This window comes from Drosophila ananassae, chromosome XR (genome assembly GCF_017639315.1).
Source record: "Drosophila ananassae strain 14024-0371.13 chromosome XR, ASM1763931v2, whole genome shotgun sequence".
Lineage (NCBI taxonomy): Eukaryota > Metazoa > Arthropoda > Insecta > Diptera > Drosophilidae > Drosophila > Drosophila ananassae.
In genome coordinates this window covers 20,822,468-20,840,561 of record NC_057932.1, presented here as the reverse complement: position 1 = coordinate 20,840,561, position 18,094 = coordinate 20,822,468, and the positions used below count along the sequence as shown (strand labels likewise).

At 41.9% G+C, this 18,094-nt stretch overlaps 1 protein-coding gene across 8 annotated transcripts in view; it reads right to left on the bottom strand.

Moving 5' to 3' along the window:
• LOC6501829 (broad-complex core protein) overlaps window positions 1-18,094 on the bottom strand; it is a 131,884-nt gene that overhangs the window by 28,949 nt on the left and 84,841 nt on the right. For 7 of the 8 annotated variants that reach the window (XM_044717573.1, XM_032452282.2, XM_044717572.1 and 4 more), the window contains 3 exons: window positions 12,815-13,006; window positions 10,629-12,500; window positions 10,436-10,564 (listed from right to left, as the gene is read on the bottom strand). In XM_044717573.1, coding sequence (XP_044573508.1) covers window positions 10,436-10,564; window positions 10,629-12,500; window positions 12,815-13,006 — 2,193 coding nt within the window. The remainder of the gene's footprint in view (window positions 1-10,435; window positions 10,565-10,628; window positions 12,501-12,814; window positions 13,007-18,094) is intronic. The other variant, XM_044717574.1, reaches the window with a different exon arrangement.

The window sequence follows — 18,094 nt, the reverse complement described above, 5'->3', positions numbered from 1 at the left end:
ATTTTTCATTCGCTTGGCTTCTCAACAATAACAACAACAACAGGTTGACAAAAAATATTTCAAATTTCAATTCAAAAAATGACATTTTTTTTGGTTGAAAAATTTGGAAATTGAAAAGCCAATGTGTTGCGCACAGAAATAAAAAATCAATAATTTAATTAAATAATCCAGATCTGTACAGAAATATCATCCATAAATGCTTAAACGAAAGGTATAAATTTTGAATACAACAAAACAATAAAAAAAACGTAAATAATTTTATATTTTTTTGTTTTTGGAGAAAACTAAAAAAAATATTCAGCAAAAAATACTGAATTTTTTTTTATAATTTTTGTTTTTTTGGGGGTTGGGGGCCAAATCGTGTTTTTTGTTTTTGAATTTCGAATTTTTGAAGAATTTTGTGTGTGGTTTTTTTTTGGAAAAATATAAAAATATAAACAAACATAATTTAGAAATCAAATTAAAGAAAAAGAAATAAAATCAGAAACTCTGCGCTCAACTATTTTCAAGAAGTTTCTCCACTTTTGCCTGCAAACGCCGCACTTTTCTCGACAAAAAATGATGCTTTTGAAAAAATTAACAACTTTCCAAACGACAAAAAAAAAACTAAAACTAAAACAAAGTAAAGTAAAGTAATTAAAAAAAAAAAAAACAACAAAAATAAAAAATACATCGACTCTGAACAAAAATAAGTATAAGTACAAGTCACAGGAATGTTCATTCGCACAGCCATGTTCAAAAAACGCAGATCAACTTCTTGACAATGTCTCGAATTTGTTTAATTTTTGAAATCAAAATAAGTACAAAACAAATCAATACTTTGTTTCACTTATCATGTGTTTGTTCGTTTTGTTTTTTGGTAATTTTTCATTTTAAATGTGTGTGGCACAACGAAAAACAAAAAAAGGTGCAACAAAAGGCAAGTAAGTAAGTAATTAAGAACGGGAAAAGGGATCATAAACAAATGAGAAAAAAAAACGTAATAATGATCCGATATTCTAAGGACTATTGGTCTCTGGGGAGCCGAGAAATCTGCGCATAAAAAACATATAGTAGGTAGTCTCCGCCTAGCTTAAGGTTAAGGTGGCACGGTGGCACAGCACAGGTGGTGTGTAGTGGGTGGTGGGCGGGGCAGGTGTACACCAACTTATACGTACTTATACGCCTGGGGCAGTAGATCGTCGCTCTTATACATATACACAAAATATGCCATGACACAACATTTATTTCAAAAAATCAATATATATGTACTCGCTATAATGTAGCGAGTCAGGGACCACTCGCTCACTCGCACTCACACTCACACCAACACACACACACAGACATAAGGGGGGATATATATTGCCTTTCGATTTAAATATTGTTTAGTTACTGGATTGGATAGAGAGAGAGAGAGATTGAGAGAGAGAGAGAGAGAGAGCACAACAACGATAAATGATATGGAAGGAACAAAGGCATATATTATGTATACATACGAGTAGGCTTATATAGTAAACACAAAAGTAACGACAGAGATAGAAAGATATATAGAGAGAGAGATAGAGAGACAGACAGAGCGAGTTGGATTATTTGATAAAAGAGTAGAGTTGGAAAAAGAGGGAAATCAAACGGAAGAAATGAGTAACGAGAAACGAGTAACGAGAAACGAGAACGAGTAACGAGAAACGAAAGTACACAACGTTCGCCAACAACATCGATTTAAAAAAAGAGAGTGAAAAAGAGACAGACAATCACAGCTTAGAGTATGGTATTACGTTTTTTAGCATAAATAAATAAGAAATTAAAAAAAAAGTATGTATTTAAGGCAAGAAATAAAACAAAAAATTAAGAGTAAGTAAGTGAGTATGGGATTATTCTTTCATTTTTTATGAGTTTTTTGAAATGAGTTTTTATGACTTTAAGATGAACAACATGAACTTGAGTTGATTTTTAGCTTTTTTTAACAAAAAAAATATATATAAAGTGCAATGTTTAGGGGCTACATTTAAAAAGTGACACATTTAGAGATTAAATTAAGGCCAGATGGGGTTTCAATTTTAAAAAACTGGCTAAAAATGGTATCTTTTAAAGGAAACAAGACTTTCTAAGATGAAATCATACCATACACTCAGATACACAATAAAAAAAAAAGATTAATTCATAATAGAAGAGAAAAATAATTAAAATAATTAAATTTAAATTTAAGAGAGAAATGAAAGACACTTAGTTTATGGAAAAATAGAACACACACAGTTACCATTTACATAAACGAACAACGAACGAACGATTTATGGTAAAGCGTTCCACATTTAGATAATACATATATATCGTTGATAAAATAGTATATAGTATGGTATATAGTGTGTGTGTATGTGTGGTGTATGAGTGAGTGTGTTGGTGTAGTGTTTAGTCCTCTATAATTTTTTAGTTTTAATTTTTTATTTGAATTGTCTAATTTTTTTGGTTTTTATAGAGCAGTTTTGTTCTTCTTGTAGTTATGTAGCTTAAAAAACACCAAAAGCGCTTTAGTACGATTATTTGTTTGCATTTTATATATGGATATAGATGCCGTGGCATCTATATACTTTGATTATCAATTGCACAACGTTCAGATCTGGACCCCTCTCTTGTTTTATTCGATGGAGAATTTGTAGTTTCTTTTCTTTGTATTTTTTTTTTTTTGTTTAATAATTTTAAGATTTTATATTCTGTTCCGGTTTCGTATTGGATTAATTAATAACATATTTAAAGCACAACACACAGTTTGACACAATAATAGTAATATTTATATATAGATATGGAGGCAGAGAGAGAGACGGATAGATAGACAATTAGAAAGAGACAAAGAGGGAGGCAGGATAATACACACAGTGACAGAGCGATAGCGATAGCGAGAGCGAGACAACACGATATTTAGCAAACTATTACATTTACAGTTAAGCTTTAAATTGAAAAATAAAATACAAAATAATTAATAAATTATTTCTGCTCAGCTAGTTTCAATGCAAAAGTAAAATATTAATATTCTTTCAGGTACTGGGGTACTGGGGTGGGGGGTGGATCGATCGTATATATAAATATATAACTATATATCTTTCGACAAAAAACATATAGAAATAGGTGGGCGTGGTCCAAATTTTGTGCAACGAATTTTGTTCTCATTTACATTCTTTTTCTGGTTATTTTTATTTATTTTTTTTTTTTTAGCTTTTTTTTGGTTTCAATTTCGAGTTCGATTTTGATTCTTTTGGTGGTTGACAAAGCGCAAATAAAAAGTATATTATTAGTTTTATTTTTTATTTGATTTTTTTTTTGTAGAGTTTGCCAAAATGTTTGCTGGGTGTCTGGGTTTCGTTTTAATGGATTTTAGAAATAAAATAAAGTAAAAAATAAATGGAAATGGAACATGCGTTAATATTTACAGTCTACTGGATGGGATGAAAGTGTTTTTTTTTTTCGAGTGTAGAGGAGGAGTGAACTTAAAACTATATATACAATATTTTGAAAAAATAATAGAGCTTATGCAGTGCTGTTGTTGCAGTTGTTGTGCCTATAATACCTATAATTCATTAGTGGAACAGGGAGCCAAACTTTTCCCATAAATTGCCGGCAGGACGGGCTTTTAAGGCCCTTGGCTTTAAAGGGCAAACAAACTAAAAATAAAAATAAAATCATGAAAAACAGGAGCAGCGGAAAGAGATAACTAGCCCGCTGCACCACTAACTTACATCCACTGATGTTGCGTGATTTCTGAAGCCAACCGACGACGGCACACACAAAAATGCAAAAATACAAAAAAAAAAACACACAAAAAATAAACCAACTTTCCATTAGGCAAATTGCAGTTTTTGGTGGCCCGAGCGGCGGATTATTGAATAACCCCAGTAGTGCAGGGTCCAACCGGATTTGGGTCACCACCATCACCACCACCACAAAAAGGCCAGCTAAAAAAAAAGCTAAAAAATCAAACATTACGAAGGAATTTTTGGGGAAAAAAAAGGAAACACAGTCGTTGAACTGATTCGATTTTTGGAGGAGAGTTCAATGAGCCCATTAGCTGGGAGTCTAATGGGAGTGATTATATGGTCCTTGGTCCTTGGTCCTTGCTTCTTGTTTCTTGTCCTTTGCTTCTGCCTGGCCCCCCCCTCAAAGTCCTAGACGCACTATCCTTGCGCCTTACACTCTGAGAAATTCTATTGATTTCTTAGAATATTTTTATCTAAAGCCTCAAAGTCAAGAAGTCTTCTGGCTTTTCTTCCTCCAAAGGCCTGGTTCTTAACCCCTTTATTAGAATATTATTATTCTAAAGAACTCTTCCTTTTCTCGAACTGAACCGAGTCCTGGCCATCCATTATCCTTAGAAGCTGCAGCCCCCTCATGATTACAGTCATCGGTGTCGTCGCAGCAATAATAATCAAATATCGATCGGTGTGCGTCTGGTTTCGGTTCGGTTCGGCCCTGTGGCACTACTTGGTCTTGGTTTGGTTTTTGGCTCAAAATGGCATTCTTTTTGCGGCTCTTTTGGCTCTTCTCTTCATTTTAATGCCGCTTTGCAGGCCGCCATCCCCTCGGAGGCACTCCATTTCAACTGCCAAACCCGAAACCCCAAACCCCAAACCCAACCTCAACCTCGACCCTCAACCTCGACCCTCAACCTCAACTTGACTGCCTCTCGTCCTCCTTCATCATTTTAATAAAAAGCAAATTTTTAATGAAAACTCTTGGCTCTGCCTTGCCTTTTTGAGCTGCACTCCTCCCCCCTCCCTCCCCCTGCTGGGAAATATGTAAAAAATATATATTTTTTCGTCCGTTTGTTTGCATTTGGCGCTTAATTATTTTTCCCTTTTTTTTTTTTTTTTTATAAAAAAATAGACGCAATAGATGACGCATATAACGCATCTGGAAATACGGCGGAAGCTCATAGAAAAGTTACCCCCCTAAAGGGGGTATAGTGTGGGGTTTTTGGGGCTTTGGAGCCTCCATGCGGAAGCGACTATTTCAAATATTTCGCTTCGCTCCTCTTTTCGCAATATTTTTGCACAAATTATTATGTATTGTTATAATTTCTCCTTTTTTTTTTGCCATTTTTTTGTGAAAAGTTGGCGATTGAAAGTGGAGGGGGGGTGCTCCACGCTGGCATGGCATTGATGTGTATTTATGAGAGCCCCCCCTGGGAGCTGGGGAGGGGAGCAGGTTCTTGGGCTCTGGATGTGTATTATTTGTATTCCCGCATTTGATGTCCTTTTTTGGGGAACGGCAATCTCTGCTCTTTTCGATGCATTTATTTGTTTATTTTTCCCTTTTTTTGCGATATTTTTTTGCAATATTTTTTATGCATGTGGGCGTGGGCTGGGAGTCAGATATTTCGAGTGGGAGGAGTTCTTAAAGGTTTTTTTTTATTCATTTTTCATGTAAGGCTTCTTCTAGGGACTATTGTTATTTTTCCATTTAGTCTCTTAATTATCCCTTAATCTTTTTATTACTTTTCAAATCAGTTTTATTCTTGAAATTGTTGAAAAACAGGTATAGAAACTGAAATATTTAAATTTTTTTTCTAATGTTCTAAAGTGTTTTAATGTTAAAATATTTTTTAAAAATTATTAGTCACTTCCTATTAACCCCTTATGGCCTTAGAATAACCAAAAATCCAGTGACCTTTTAAAGCCCATCTATTAGCAGCCGGCTCTTGTTTTTTAAGCCCAAATCTGGGGGGGGGGGAGGCGTGGCAGCAGGGGGTGGCCCACCAAAAAGCACTTGAAAAACTTTGCAATCAACGCAGTGCGCGGCATCGAGCGCTGATTACAATGCCCGGGCAGCGAAGTCGACGCAGCAGCTGACGCAGCAGCCGACGCAGCAGCCGACTGCAGCGCCAAATGTGCAATGTGCGTGAGGGGGTGGAGGTGGTGGGTACTTGCCACCTGCCACCACCCACCCAATGCAATATATTTTCGCTTTGGCGTTTGTTGCGTTTTGCCAGAATTTTTTGCATTTCTTCTTTATTATTTTTTGTATTTTTGTATTTTTTTTTGGTTTGGTTTTTAATATTTTTTGTTTTCTTTTTTATTTGCTTGGATTTCCGCTGCCACTGCCACTGCCCCTGCCACTACCACTGCCGCAGAGAAATATAATTTTTTTTGCGGTTTTTTTGTGCATTGCATGATTGACAGTTGCCAGGCATTGATGGCGGGCTTAGAGTGCCGACAGGACAGGACAGGGGCAGGGGCGGGGGCAGTGGCAGGGGGGAGCTGCCACAGCGGGGCAATACCTAAATGCATTCAGTCAAAAGTTGTGCAGAAGCCTCCGAATAAAAATATTAAAAGTATATATGTATCTGGACAGTGGCGGGCGAAAAAATAGGTCTGGGAGGGTTTAATTTTGGGGGAGTACCTGTTAAAAGATATGCTGGGGAAGTAATTTTCCCAAAAAAAACATTTTCTTTCTCAGAAAAGTCTTGATTCCATTTTTAGGAACAAATTTCTTTGTATTAAGTATCCCCATTACTCATACGCCATGGTGTCTGGCCTAAAAAGGACTAAAAACAGAGCTATTTCTTCATCCAAACCCCTTAGATTCTATCTTTCAAATTCTACATCACTCATACGCCGTGGTGTCTAGGGAAAAAAGGCTTAAAAAAAAGGTTAGAAGTCAAATCAAATCTATGAAATAATCTGATTTGAATAAAGTTTTAGATTGTTCATAGTCCAAGACTCTAAAAGACCCAGAACTTGGATTATCTTCTTTGAAGAAAACATTACTCATACGCCCTGGTGTCTGACGAAAGTAGGTATTGAAAGGCTTTCCAAAAATTCTCAAATTCTCACTACACACATACAGAATCTAAAGAATTCTTCCATTTTTGGCCTAAGAACCTGAGCCTCTTTCAGTTTCCCTATGAACTATAGACATTACTCATACGCCCTGTTGTCCACTGAAGAGAAACCCCTTTCCCCCTTAGCCCCAAGGAAGCGCCCTCGTAGAAGCTATCCGCATTTAACCGAAAATCCAATCCACTTGCCAAGAACTAGGCATCCCTAGTCCTAAAGTCGCCCCCCGGACTGTGCCAGGGCTCACATATTACGCATACGCAATGTAGACGGAAAACAAACAACGCAAATCGCTGACAGAGGGGGGGCAGGAGGGTGGGGAGGAAGTCAAGGGTAAGGCAGAGAAGGCTCAGAGAAGGAAGAAGAGAGCGGGGCGGGAAGGACACCCACCCGGGCAGAATAAAATGCAAGCACAGCAGCGGCGACAGGGCCAGCCCAAAGGTATGCTATGAAAAAATTGCACAAGCGGAGAACCAAAAAAATAAAACAAGAACCAACGCATTTGTTTCAAAATTAAATACTCATGTGTGTGTGTGTGAGTAAGTCTGGCTGTGTGTGTGAGAGTGTGTGTGTGTGTGTGTGTGTGTCGAGTTCCGTGTAGAAAAAGAAAAAGAAAGCAAAAGTTGTTGGTTCTGTGCGTTGATTTTTGTTTTGGTTTTGTTCCTGCAACCCCCTTAGCTCTCCCCTCCTTCGGACTGCAGTCGTTATAATCATTTCCCTCGGAAAGGTTGGCTAAAAAATAAGAGAAAAAAAATAGGAAAAAAAAGGAAGAAAAAAAGAAAAACAAGAAAAAAAAAGAAAGTGTAAAAGCAAAAGTATTTATTATGCGGCAATGGCTTGGAGAGGCCTACAAGAGGCCTCCGGAATACATCAGAGTCAACGAATTGCAGCCCCTTTTGCAGAGGGACAGGGGCGTAGTTGCTATTTCTTTTCTCCAATGATTAAATTTTAAATAAAAAATAGTCCAGAAAATTAATCAACACTTTTGAGATCAAATATTAGACTTTTGAGATTAAAATTGAAGTAGCAGCACCCCCTTTTAGCCACGCCCCTGGGGGTGCATGTTCCTGCAACGTCAACGTCCGCCTGAAAACTCGAGGCGGCTGCCACTTTTTGTTGCCTTCTTTTGGGCTGCCTCCTCGTGCCTTCTTTTTTAGATAAATTTTTATTTGAATTTATGCATGTAAGCCCCCCCTTGGCAGGGTTGCCACCTAGCCCGGTGACTTCAAATCCCAAAATTATTTCCAAAAAAGATCCAGTCTTTAAAGCTAAGCTCTTGAATTTTTTTACAAGACTTTTTATGAACTCGTGTTACCCCCTCCGGCAAGTCAACACTGCAACTTGAATTTTAATTTCTCGGTTTTCGTTTTCTTTTTCTTTCTTTTTTTTTTTTTGACAACATTTCCGCTGGCTAGGTCCATCTGGGGCCTGTCATGCCGTTCTCCTTCTTTTAAACTCGTCATCCGTTGCAACAAAGTGCGTTTTTTTAAGCATATATATATATATAAATATATATATATGTATGTGTATATATGGTTTACCCCTTGGTGCAGAGGAGCAGGAAAAGCGGGCATAAGAAACACGACAGTGGCTACTCATGTTTCTTTTGCCTTTTCTACTCCAGCGAGGGCTGCCTGTTCCATTTTTTTTTGTAACTTTTTTTTTGGTTCTATCCCCCCCCTATCCTTTATTTGCTTTCTGGCAAGTTCCACTGTACCAGGTGTACAGTTGCGCTCGGCCCCCGAAAGTATGCATTACTTTCTGAATGCGAGCCAAAATTAGTGGCAGACACCAGCCGGGAGTAGGGGGTAGCAGGGGGGGTGGCCGCTCTGGGGAGCCAGAAATAAATTGAATATCGAGCCAGCCCGGGTTTCAACACATTTCTCTTATTTTTCTTTTCTCTTATTTTTTTTTTGACATTTTTTCTCGTCCTGCTGCAACATGCGACAATTTTTCTCATTGTTTGATTTGAATATTTGATTTGGTTTTTATTTTATTTACATAGAACACAGGACGCAGGACACAGGACACGGGACACAGAACATGGCAGGACTTGGCAGGACATCAGGGCTACTCGGAGCTAGAAGTCATATAAACCATGGGAATAATGGGGGGCTTCTTTTTGTAATTTGACAATTAAAGGGGGGATCTTGATGGGTTTTGAAATTTAAAAAATATTATTTTTTATCCTTAAAGTGGGATAGCAAGACTCCCCTTTTTTGTGATTTATTTTCACATTTTTTTCGATCACCTGGTGGACAGTGGCCTGGTCCTTTCTATTGAGAATTATAGTGTAAACATGCAACTGCAACTGCAACAGCAACAACAACAACAATAGCAATAACAAGAGCAAAAACAACAAAAATATTAAATTAAAAAATATATAAAATAATTAAAAGGACTAAAGGGGGGAAGGACTAGAAACATGGTCAGTAAATAAATAATACTGAAGGGGGGTGGGAGTTGGGGCTACAAAGGTGACAAAATTGCAAACGGAAATTGCCAGGAATGTGTGGCAAGTGGAGGGAGGGGGGAGAGAGGCCAAAAGGTAAAACAAAAGTGAGAAAAAGACGAATAAAAAATACCAAAAACTGTGCAAGAACTTGTGTTTAGTATTATATAATGGGGGGGGGGGGGTATGGGGGGATAGTTACACACATAAGTTAGAAAACAACAAAAACATAGATTACAAACATACAGATACAGATACAAATAGAGATAAAGATACAGATACAGATACAAATACAGATACAGATAGAGATACTGATTGGTTTAAAATTTATGAAAAAATTACAGACATTTATCGATAGACAGTTATACAGTTATAGAGCTAGAGAGAGAGATAGAGCGAGAGTGTGTGAAAGAGGTAGCTAATAGCTATCTAAAGGTAGATAGAGAGAGAGACAGACATAGAGATAGAAAGAGAGAGAGCGCTACACATTAAACAAAATATATATCATATGGAGAGTATATATAGAAAGCTATGGAACTGCAATTACTTTTTTTTTTTTTCAACAGAACGGAGAGAACGGAAAAAAAACGAAAAACTTGACTTTCTTTTTGGGGGGGTTGGGGGGGGGGGGGGCATATATAATATATAGGGTGGAGTATATATATAGTATAGGATACTGGATATTGGATATATATATATATATGTAAGTATAAAAAATTCATAGACAAAGAACACGACGAAGAGCAAAAATATATGTTTGAGTTTTGTTTTCATTTTTTTTTTTGTTTTTTTTTTTCATTATCATATTTTAGACCTTGTATTTCCTTATATAATAGTATATAATGGTGGTATATAAAGGCTGCATACATACATATATATACGCATATATGTACATACATATGTAGGAACAGACAGAGAGAGAGAGATAATACTTAAGATAGAGAGAGAGAGATATATGTGAGGTCGGATTCTTCTGCAGATTTCTTTCATTTTGTTTTTTTTTTTTTTTCATGATTCTCTGAAGAACTTCTTCTTCCTATCGAAGCCGCAAAAGCATTCACTGAACGGGGGGCTAGAATTTTGACAGGGGGGCTCTTCGAATCAAGGGGGGAGAGAAGATTGGGTGAGAGGGGGGACCAGGGGCTATCATATATGAGACTCAAGATTCTAGTCCACTTACCGACTCGTGGGAGGCGCGGTAGTCAAGGTCGCCGCCCAGGCCGCCGCCAGCCGATGCCGAACGCTGTTGCATGTGTCTACTGTGGCTGCTGCTGTCGTCCTCGCTGCAGTCGATCTCCTTCTTGAGGCTCTGCGGGGGAATAGATTGTTTTCCGATTAGGCAAGTCTTGGGAGAGAGGAGGAAGTGAACCCACCAGTGGTACCGACTGCACAGGCAGGAGATTGGCCACCGTGCCGGGGCTCAGCAGGCTGGAGGAGGAGGTGGCTCCTCTTCCATCATTGCCGCCATCTCTGGAACTCCGCGACGCCGGCCTCCCGCCGATGCTCAGGTCGGCGGCCGTGTTGCCCGCTCCGGAACCGGAGCCCTGGCCCGCGGGAGTCGATCTGGCCGACTCCACGGCAGCTGCCGCCGCCGCTGCTGCTGCTGCTGCTGCCGCTGCCGCCGTCGAGGACGAGGGCAGGGTGATCAGGGGCGAGGGGATCAGGGTGGAGCCGGTGGACAGGTCCACGCCGCCACCACCGCCCCCGGAGCCGCCCATCTTCATGTTGAGGCCCAGGTCGTTGCTGCTGTTGTCCGCCTCGTCGTCGTCGTCCAGGTCCATCTCGTCGTCGTAGTCCTCGTCGAGGATCTCCGTCTTGGCGATCACCGGCAACCCCTCGTCCTCGTCCTCGTCCACCAGGTGGTGCGGGTGGGGGTGCGGGTGCGAGTGCGAGTGGGGGTGGTGGACGTGGGCGGGGTGTTGGAGGCGCAGGCCCTGCTGGTGGTGGTGGGCCAGCCGCTGGGCTATGCCCCTGGCCACCACGGTGGCTGTGGCATTGCCCACCACCACCACGTCGTCGTCCAGGTCCTCCTCCTCCTGCTCCTGCACCTGCAGACGATCGTTGTCCCGCCTCGCCCGGTGTTGCAAGTGGTGGTGCGAGTGATGGTGGTGGTGGTGGTGCAGCTGTGGTTGCTCCTCCTCCTCCTCGTCATCGTCGTCATCGACGGCCACCACGGAGCCACCGCTCGACTCCACTGCTGCACCACCGTTGCTATTGTTGGCTGAGGTAGCTTTTCGGCCGCTCGTATTATTGTTGTTGTTGTTGTTGTTGCTATTATTGTTATTGTTGTTGCTGCTGGAGTTGTTGTTGTTGATGTTACGGGTGGTGGTGGCATTGGTGTTGCTAGTGGTGCTGCCGCTCTGGTTGGAACCTGGAAAGGGGAAGGGATATTTGTAGAAGGTATGGCCTAGTCTAGATCCTAGTCCTGATCCGACTCTCTTACCTGCAACCTTCGCCTCGACGGCTGGCCTGTGGTAGAGATCTAACGGCATTGGCGTGTCCTCCTCATCCTCGTCGTCCTCATGCTCCGGATCCCGTTCCTGCTCTCGCAGCGCATCCTCAAAGTCCTCGTTCTCGTCCAGCTCGTCCACCTCCTCCACCGCGTCCTCGTCCTCCTCGTTCCGGCCTCCGGCCAGCAGCTCCTCCTGCAGCAGCTCGTCGGCCGGCTGCACGTGCTCCTTGCCGCTGTGTGTGTCCAGGGCGTCCTCCGAGGCGTCCTGGTGGCGCGAGGAGCGCTTGGCGGGCGTGGGACTGCTCTGGTCGCTGGCCTCCCTCTTCTGGCCCGGCTGGGTGGACGAGGAGGAGGAGGAGGTGGCCTCTTCGGCGGATGTGGCAGCTGCTGCCGCCGATGGGGCTGCTGCTCCTGCTGTGGATGTGGCGGCTGTGGCACAGGATGTGGTTGTGCTGCTGCTGGTGGTGGTGCTGGTGGTACTGCTACTGCTCCCCGCTGCCGTTCCTGTTCCCGTTCCCGTTCCCGTTCCTGCCCCCGCTGCAGATGTCGCTGAGGTTGAGGTTGCCGCTGCCGCCGTTGCTGTTGCAGTTGCTGTGGCCGCCGACGTCGCTGCCGCCGCCTGAGTTGCTGCTGTGGCGTCCAGCGCCGTTGCCGGGCTGTCGGCCGCCTTGTGGGCGGATGCCACGCCTCCGCCGCTGCCGCCACCGCCGCCCTGCGGACGCAGGCGATCGGGCTCCCGCTCCGGCTCCCGCAGCGTCGTGTTCTGGTTAGTCATCTCGGCGAGGCCTTTGACCTGCAAAGTAATTTATGCATTTTTTTCAAATTTAATTTAAAATTTCTATAAAAGTAAGAGATCTATAATAGTAAACTCCTGTCAGGACATAAATTTCCTAAAGCGTTAAAGTTCAAAAAGCATTTGGCATTTTTCTCTCCGTCTCAGATACGGCCACACTTTTCTATAGTTGTGACATGGTGGCACTTCTACCACCAACAGTCGCACTTTTCCAGATTAGATTTTAAGAGACAATGTCTAGAACTTCTGCCAAAGATTCTTATTACTATATCCTCTATAATAATGCTTCTTATTCCAGATATGAGGTGTCTTACCTTGAGGGATTCGGCTGTCTTGAGCAGCGCGGACAACTGACAGTATTGCACGTTCACCTCGCCCTTGTACATGAATTCAACTAGGGTTTGCAGCTCGGCGAATCGGACGTCCTTCAATATCACAATTGGATGTCTTTCGGGGTGCTCCAGGAACAGGCTCTGGAAGTACGAGGAACAAGCCGAGAGGACCACCTGCAAGTGTCGACATAAGAGAGGAAATATTTAAGAATCAACTAGTACTGGTAAGTCACAATTTAGTTTCTGAATATGTTTTGAAGAGTGTTCCCCTGTAATTCGTTATCGGCCTGAATATCCAGAGCCAGAGGGCCAGAGGAAAGGCGCACATTTTCCATTCCATTGGCCAGTTTCCCCCCGAGCCTGCCACTGCAACAGGCACTTATTAGATTTACGATCTGGCTCTCTGAAACGCAGCCACAAACGCCGCTTTTGAAGATGCCACAGCCCACCAGTCCACCCAGTCGAGGAGCGGGAGGAGGGCAAAAAAAAAAGGAGCTAGCGATTCAGTTGGAGTTCAATTTGGCGTCCAGTTTTCTTTCTCTTTTTTGCCTTTTTTTTTTAACATTCTGTTGCAAGTTGGCTGCGGGCGTCAAGGCGTGAACATGCCACGAATGACAATGCCACAGCAGCAGCAGCAGCAGCGGCACCAACTGGCAACCAGTTCCGATCCGCTTCAACATTGCTGTCGATTTTTATGTGCGCATGCACGCCTTGGGGTATGCAATGAACGGCTCGATATATTCCCGAAAGATTGTAGGATAAGGAGGCAATAGGCCATAGGAGGGGTGGGGCATGTAACAGGAGGCAGGAGGCAGGAGGCGATGCAGCCATGTTGTAAATTTTCATTGCTGGCAAATTGAAAAGGCGTCGGCCTCCATTTCGCATATAGATTTCGTAGTGGCCTAATGAGGTTTTGGCCTAAGACTGGCCTAACCTCGATGGAGTAGAGGTGGCAGCGTGAGAGCAGTAAGCGATACTAATCGATAAGTATCGGTTTGCTATTTCTCTCTCGATTGGAGACCAAATAGGAAGCTATAACTAGTACTTCTAGTGGAGAAAAGAGTAGTCTAGTAACTCCTTTCGATTAGGTAACTTTGTGGCAAGAATTGTGGCTAAAATTTTAGCTTCTCCCATCTCTAGCAGTCAGCGATACTAATCGATAAGTATCGGTTTGCTATTTCTCTCTAGATTAGAGACTAAATAGGCATCTCTAACTACTATTTTTAGTGGAGAAAGGTATACTTTAGTAACTCCTTTTCATGGAGTAACTTTGTGGCAAGAATTGTGGCTAAAATTTTAGCCTCTCCCATCTCTAGTGCTTGCCACACACCCCCCTTGGCCCCACTCTCCTGTCACGCGCCGTTTGCGCCAGAATTTATTTAAAAAAATGCAATCGGCCTGCACACGCCCCCGAACGGCAACGGCAACGGCGTGCAATGAGCGTTAATAAATTCACGCGCATATTAGAAGTCACAGGTGGGGGTGGGGGGTGGTGAGGTGGTGTGGGTCCTGGGTCCAGTCTGGTCACTGCCCCGCCCCATTGTCCCCCACCCCTCCCTTTGCCCAAAACTCCTTCAGTGGCATTAAGAAAATCGAATTTCCTGATTACAACTAAAATAAAAAAAAAAGGAGTAGGGGGCTTGGCTGGCACAAGGGGAGGGGGGAAGGGGGAGAGGCGTCGCAAATTGGCAACACTTTTAATTGAACGAAGAGGAAGAAGAAGTGGCTGTAGAAGAAGAAGAAGAAGAATCAGAAGGCTGAGTGTTACGCCCCCAAAGCTAATGAACGCCAAAGGCTTTGATTTCTAACGCCACGGCCCAGTTAGCAGGCTCCAGAGTAGAAGTAGGAGCCGAAGTAGCCTCAAGAAGCCTCAGCCTCAGCCTCGCATGTAATTTGCAGCAAAATAGTCAACAACATAAATTTGCAGCGAGAGGTGGCAAGTCCAGAGCAGAGATCGCATGTTCCAGGTGGGCGTTGTTAGCCGAAAAAAAACGCTCTACCAAAGTGGCTTAAAAATAAATTAAGCCAAATAAATGGCTACGACTCTTCGACTCTTCGGTCTCTGTCTCAGTCTCAGTCTCTGTTCCCATTTCCAATTACGCACAAAAATAAATCAAGAAGCTCCCTCTGCGCCTACTCGGGCGCCAGTTAGATTTATCGACAGGGCGGTTATCGCCGGACTGTTATCGGAGCTATCGGAGATGGAAGATCGGAGATCTCCGCTTCCCAAGAAATAATTTTTCGAAAAAAAACTAGAAAACTAGAAATTTTGTAGAGAAAGGTTGCCGGTTTTTGGGTGCGACTCTTGCGAGTCTCGGAAAGGTTAACATTTCTATTATGAAGGCCATGGAGCCACTCCCTTTTGTAGACTCTCTTTCCTTCGATTCTTCTGCCAGATTCTTCTGGCAGAGCTGACCACCATCAGAGCTAGAATATGCAAATTATTATGTTTGCATATCGCCTTGTGTCTTGTGTCTTGTGTCTTCAGTTACCTGCCTATGTTTGTGGCGCTTGCGGCTCTTTTTATTGTTGTGTTCTTCTGCAGGTGAGGAGTCTGCAGGAGAAGAGTCTTCGGCATTTATGTCTTAATACAATTTCTAGCCTCCTCTTCCGAGGAATTCTTCTCCTTCTCCTTCTCCTCCGCCGACATTGTGATTAGGTTTCTGTTCCTCAATCCCCCATAATGTGTTCAAATTTATATAATTTTCCCAAGATGATCCGATGCTCTGATGCTCTGATGGATTATCGTTATCGATTGTTTTTCCCGCAATTTCGTTTTATTGATTTTTCCGATGGCCGATGACAGGCCGCTCCGCTCTCCGAGCTGAGTCTAATGGCCGTTTAGTCTTCCTCTGGAGGCCTGGGGCTTCTTTAGATTCCAAAACCTGCTCACACTCCCTCCCATATTGCATATTTTTTTTATAATTTCAATTTTTTTTATAATTAATAACAATTATGCCGCATCATCTGGTTGCCATTTTCGAGACTCCTCGAAAGGCATTTCAGAAACTGATTAATGGCCAAGAAGCCTCCGCTCGAGTAGACAAATAGCAACAGCCAGTTGGCCAACAGAACAAAAAATACAAAAATATTCATTTCAAAATATGGCATTTCTAATTTAACAACTGCGCTTCAAAAATTGCGTTTTTTGCCGCCGTCTTTCTTTCGCCTGCCTGCCATTTAATTATTTTCTTAGAGCTCATTTTGTGGATGACTACTTTCGAGAGGGGGCGGCAGGGCAGGGGGGCAAGGGGGCTAGGGTAGGCGTGGAGGCGGGGCAGCAGCAGCAGCAGCAGCAGCAGAAACACATCACACGTTGACCTTGATATTCGCATTCACAGCGGAACCGCACAAGCAAGTGTGCGAAATAATGCACACACCAGCACACTGAACAGAGCATACTCACACCAGAGGGCGGTCCAATAGGGCTTTCTTATTTAAAAAATATATAAAGTATATAAAGTATTTAAGGGACTAGTGTTAGAGCCAGGAAATGGTACATTCTGGTCTTAAAAGATAGTTATTCAAACACTTTTATAGGGCTTCAGTTCAAATTACTGTAGTTTAACTTTACATAACAACAAATATATTTAATATTTGTTTTTTAATTATCTAAAATTTAAACTTACTAGCTTTAAAATATTATTTTTGTTTCAGGATCTCATTTTAATATTATTTTATAAATATTTAGATCAAAAATATTCCGTTTTAAGCCTTAAAAAAATTAGTTTTTTATTTTTTAGGCTTTTAAATTAATTTTAGTAATAATATTAGGGAATAATTAGGCTGGAACTATTTAAATGCCCTCTTCTGTAAGCACATGTACCCGGACTCTCACACACACACACTCCCACACAATCACACCCTCGCATTAGACAAAAAAAAAAAGGAAGAAGAAGAAGCAGAAGCAGAAGAGGAAGAGGAAGCAGAAGAACGCACGCAACGCAGCTTAAAAGCTTCCCTGTTGTTCTTTGGACGCTTTTTTTTCCCAGTGTCGCAGTCTTTTGGGGCGAAGGGGCGAGGGGCGAAGGGGCATGGGAATGGGAAACGATAAGCAGTTGCGGATTGTGAATTGCAAAAACGCAACACACACACACCAACACACACCCACCAACACACACACCGGTGTATAAATAAATAAATAAGTGCGAGAGGAGAAACAAAAATAAATAGAAATACAAAAAAAAATAAAATAAGAGTAAAGTTAAAGGAAGAACTGGCAGACGCAGACCAGGCAGGCCATCTGAAAATGAATAATTTTGAAAAATTATCTCATCGAGAGGCTCTGAGGTTCTACAGCTGCTGTCTCTGTCTAATTGCGGTTGCAGTTGGCGGGGTGCGTTGGCTTCCGGCTGTTGCCAGACTGCTCTAACACACACCTTCCCATACACACCTATATACAGGTATATAGTGTCTCGATTTCGGCTTCGAATGAGTGATTGCATAGACGAGCAAAAATAAATAAATCAAAAATAAAAGAGAAAGAGAAAGAGACGCTGCTAATGCGTTGCGGCTCTGACCTTGAAATCAAAGTCCAAACACAATTTCAGCGAGTGGCGAAAAAAAAAGAATAAAAATAAAAATAAAAGAAAAAGAAAAAGAACAAAATAAATAAAAGCCAAGAGACAAACCCAAAACCGAACTTGAAACCAAAAGCTCAGCAAAGTGGAATATGTGGGGGAATAATTATATAATTCTGTTTAGGTCTGGGAAGTGGCAGTAACTAAGGGTTTCTTGGGAATTTAATGGAATTTAATGTTATTTAAAAGGGATAGTAGTTTTTCACAGTGTAGATTGATAATAAAATAATAATAATAGTATTTAATATGAGAACATAGTTTTTATGAAAATATAACTATAATTCCCAATTGGTTCCTACAAATATTACGTATACGTAATGTACATTACGTGTTACGTATACGCACGGTTGTCTTTAGGTTTTTTTTGGCTTTACTTTCCAATAACTATTAAAAATATCTGTTATACTTAAAAAATAAAAAATAAAAAATAATACCCAAAGCTTAACCCACTTTTGTCAGAAATGCTTAAAAACAACGCACACTCTAACCCTCCCCCCCCCCCCCCCCCCCCCCCCCCCACCCCACGCACATCACACGCACAATAATCAGCTGTTTCTTTCTCAAGTTCAATGAGACGCGCCCCCCAGAAACACAAGCAACAACAACAACAACAACAACACTGAAATGTGCGTAAAACGTGCGTAAAGGGGGCCACGCACACGATGACGTCACAGAAACCAGT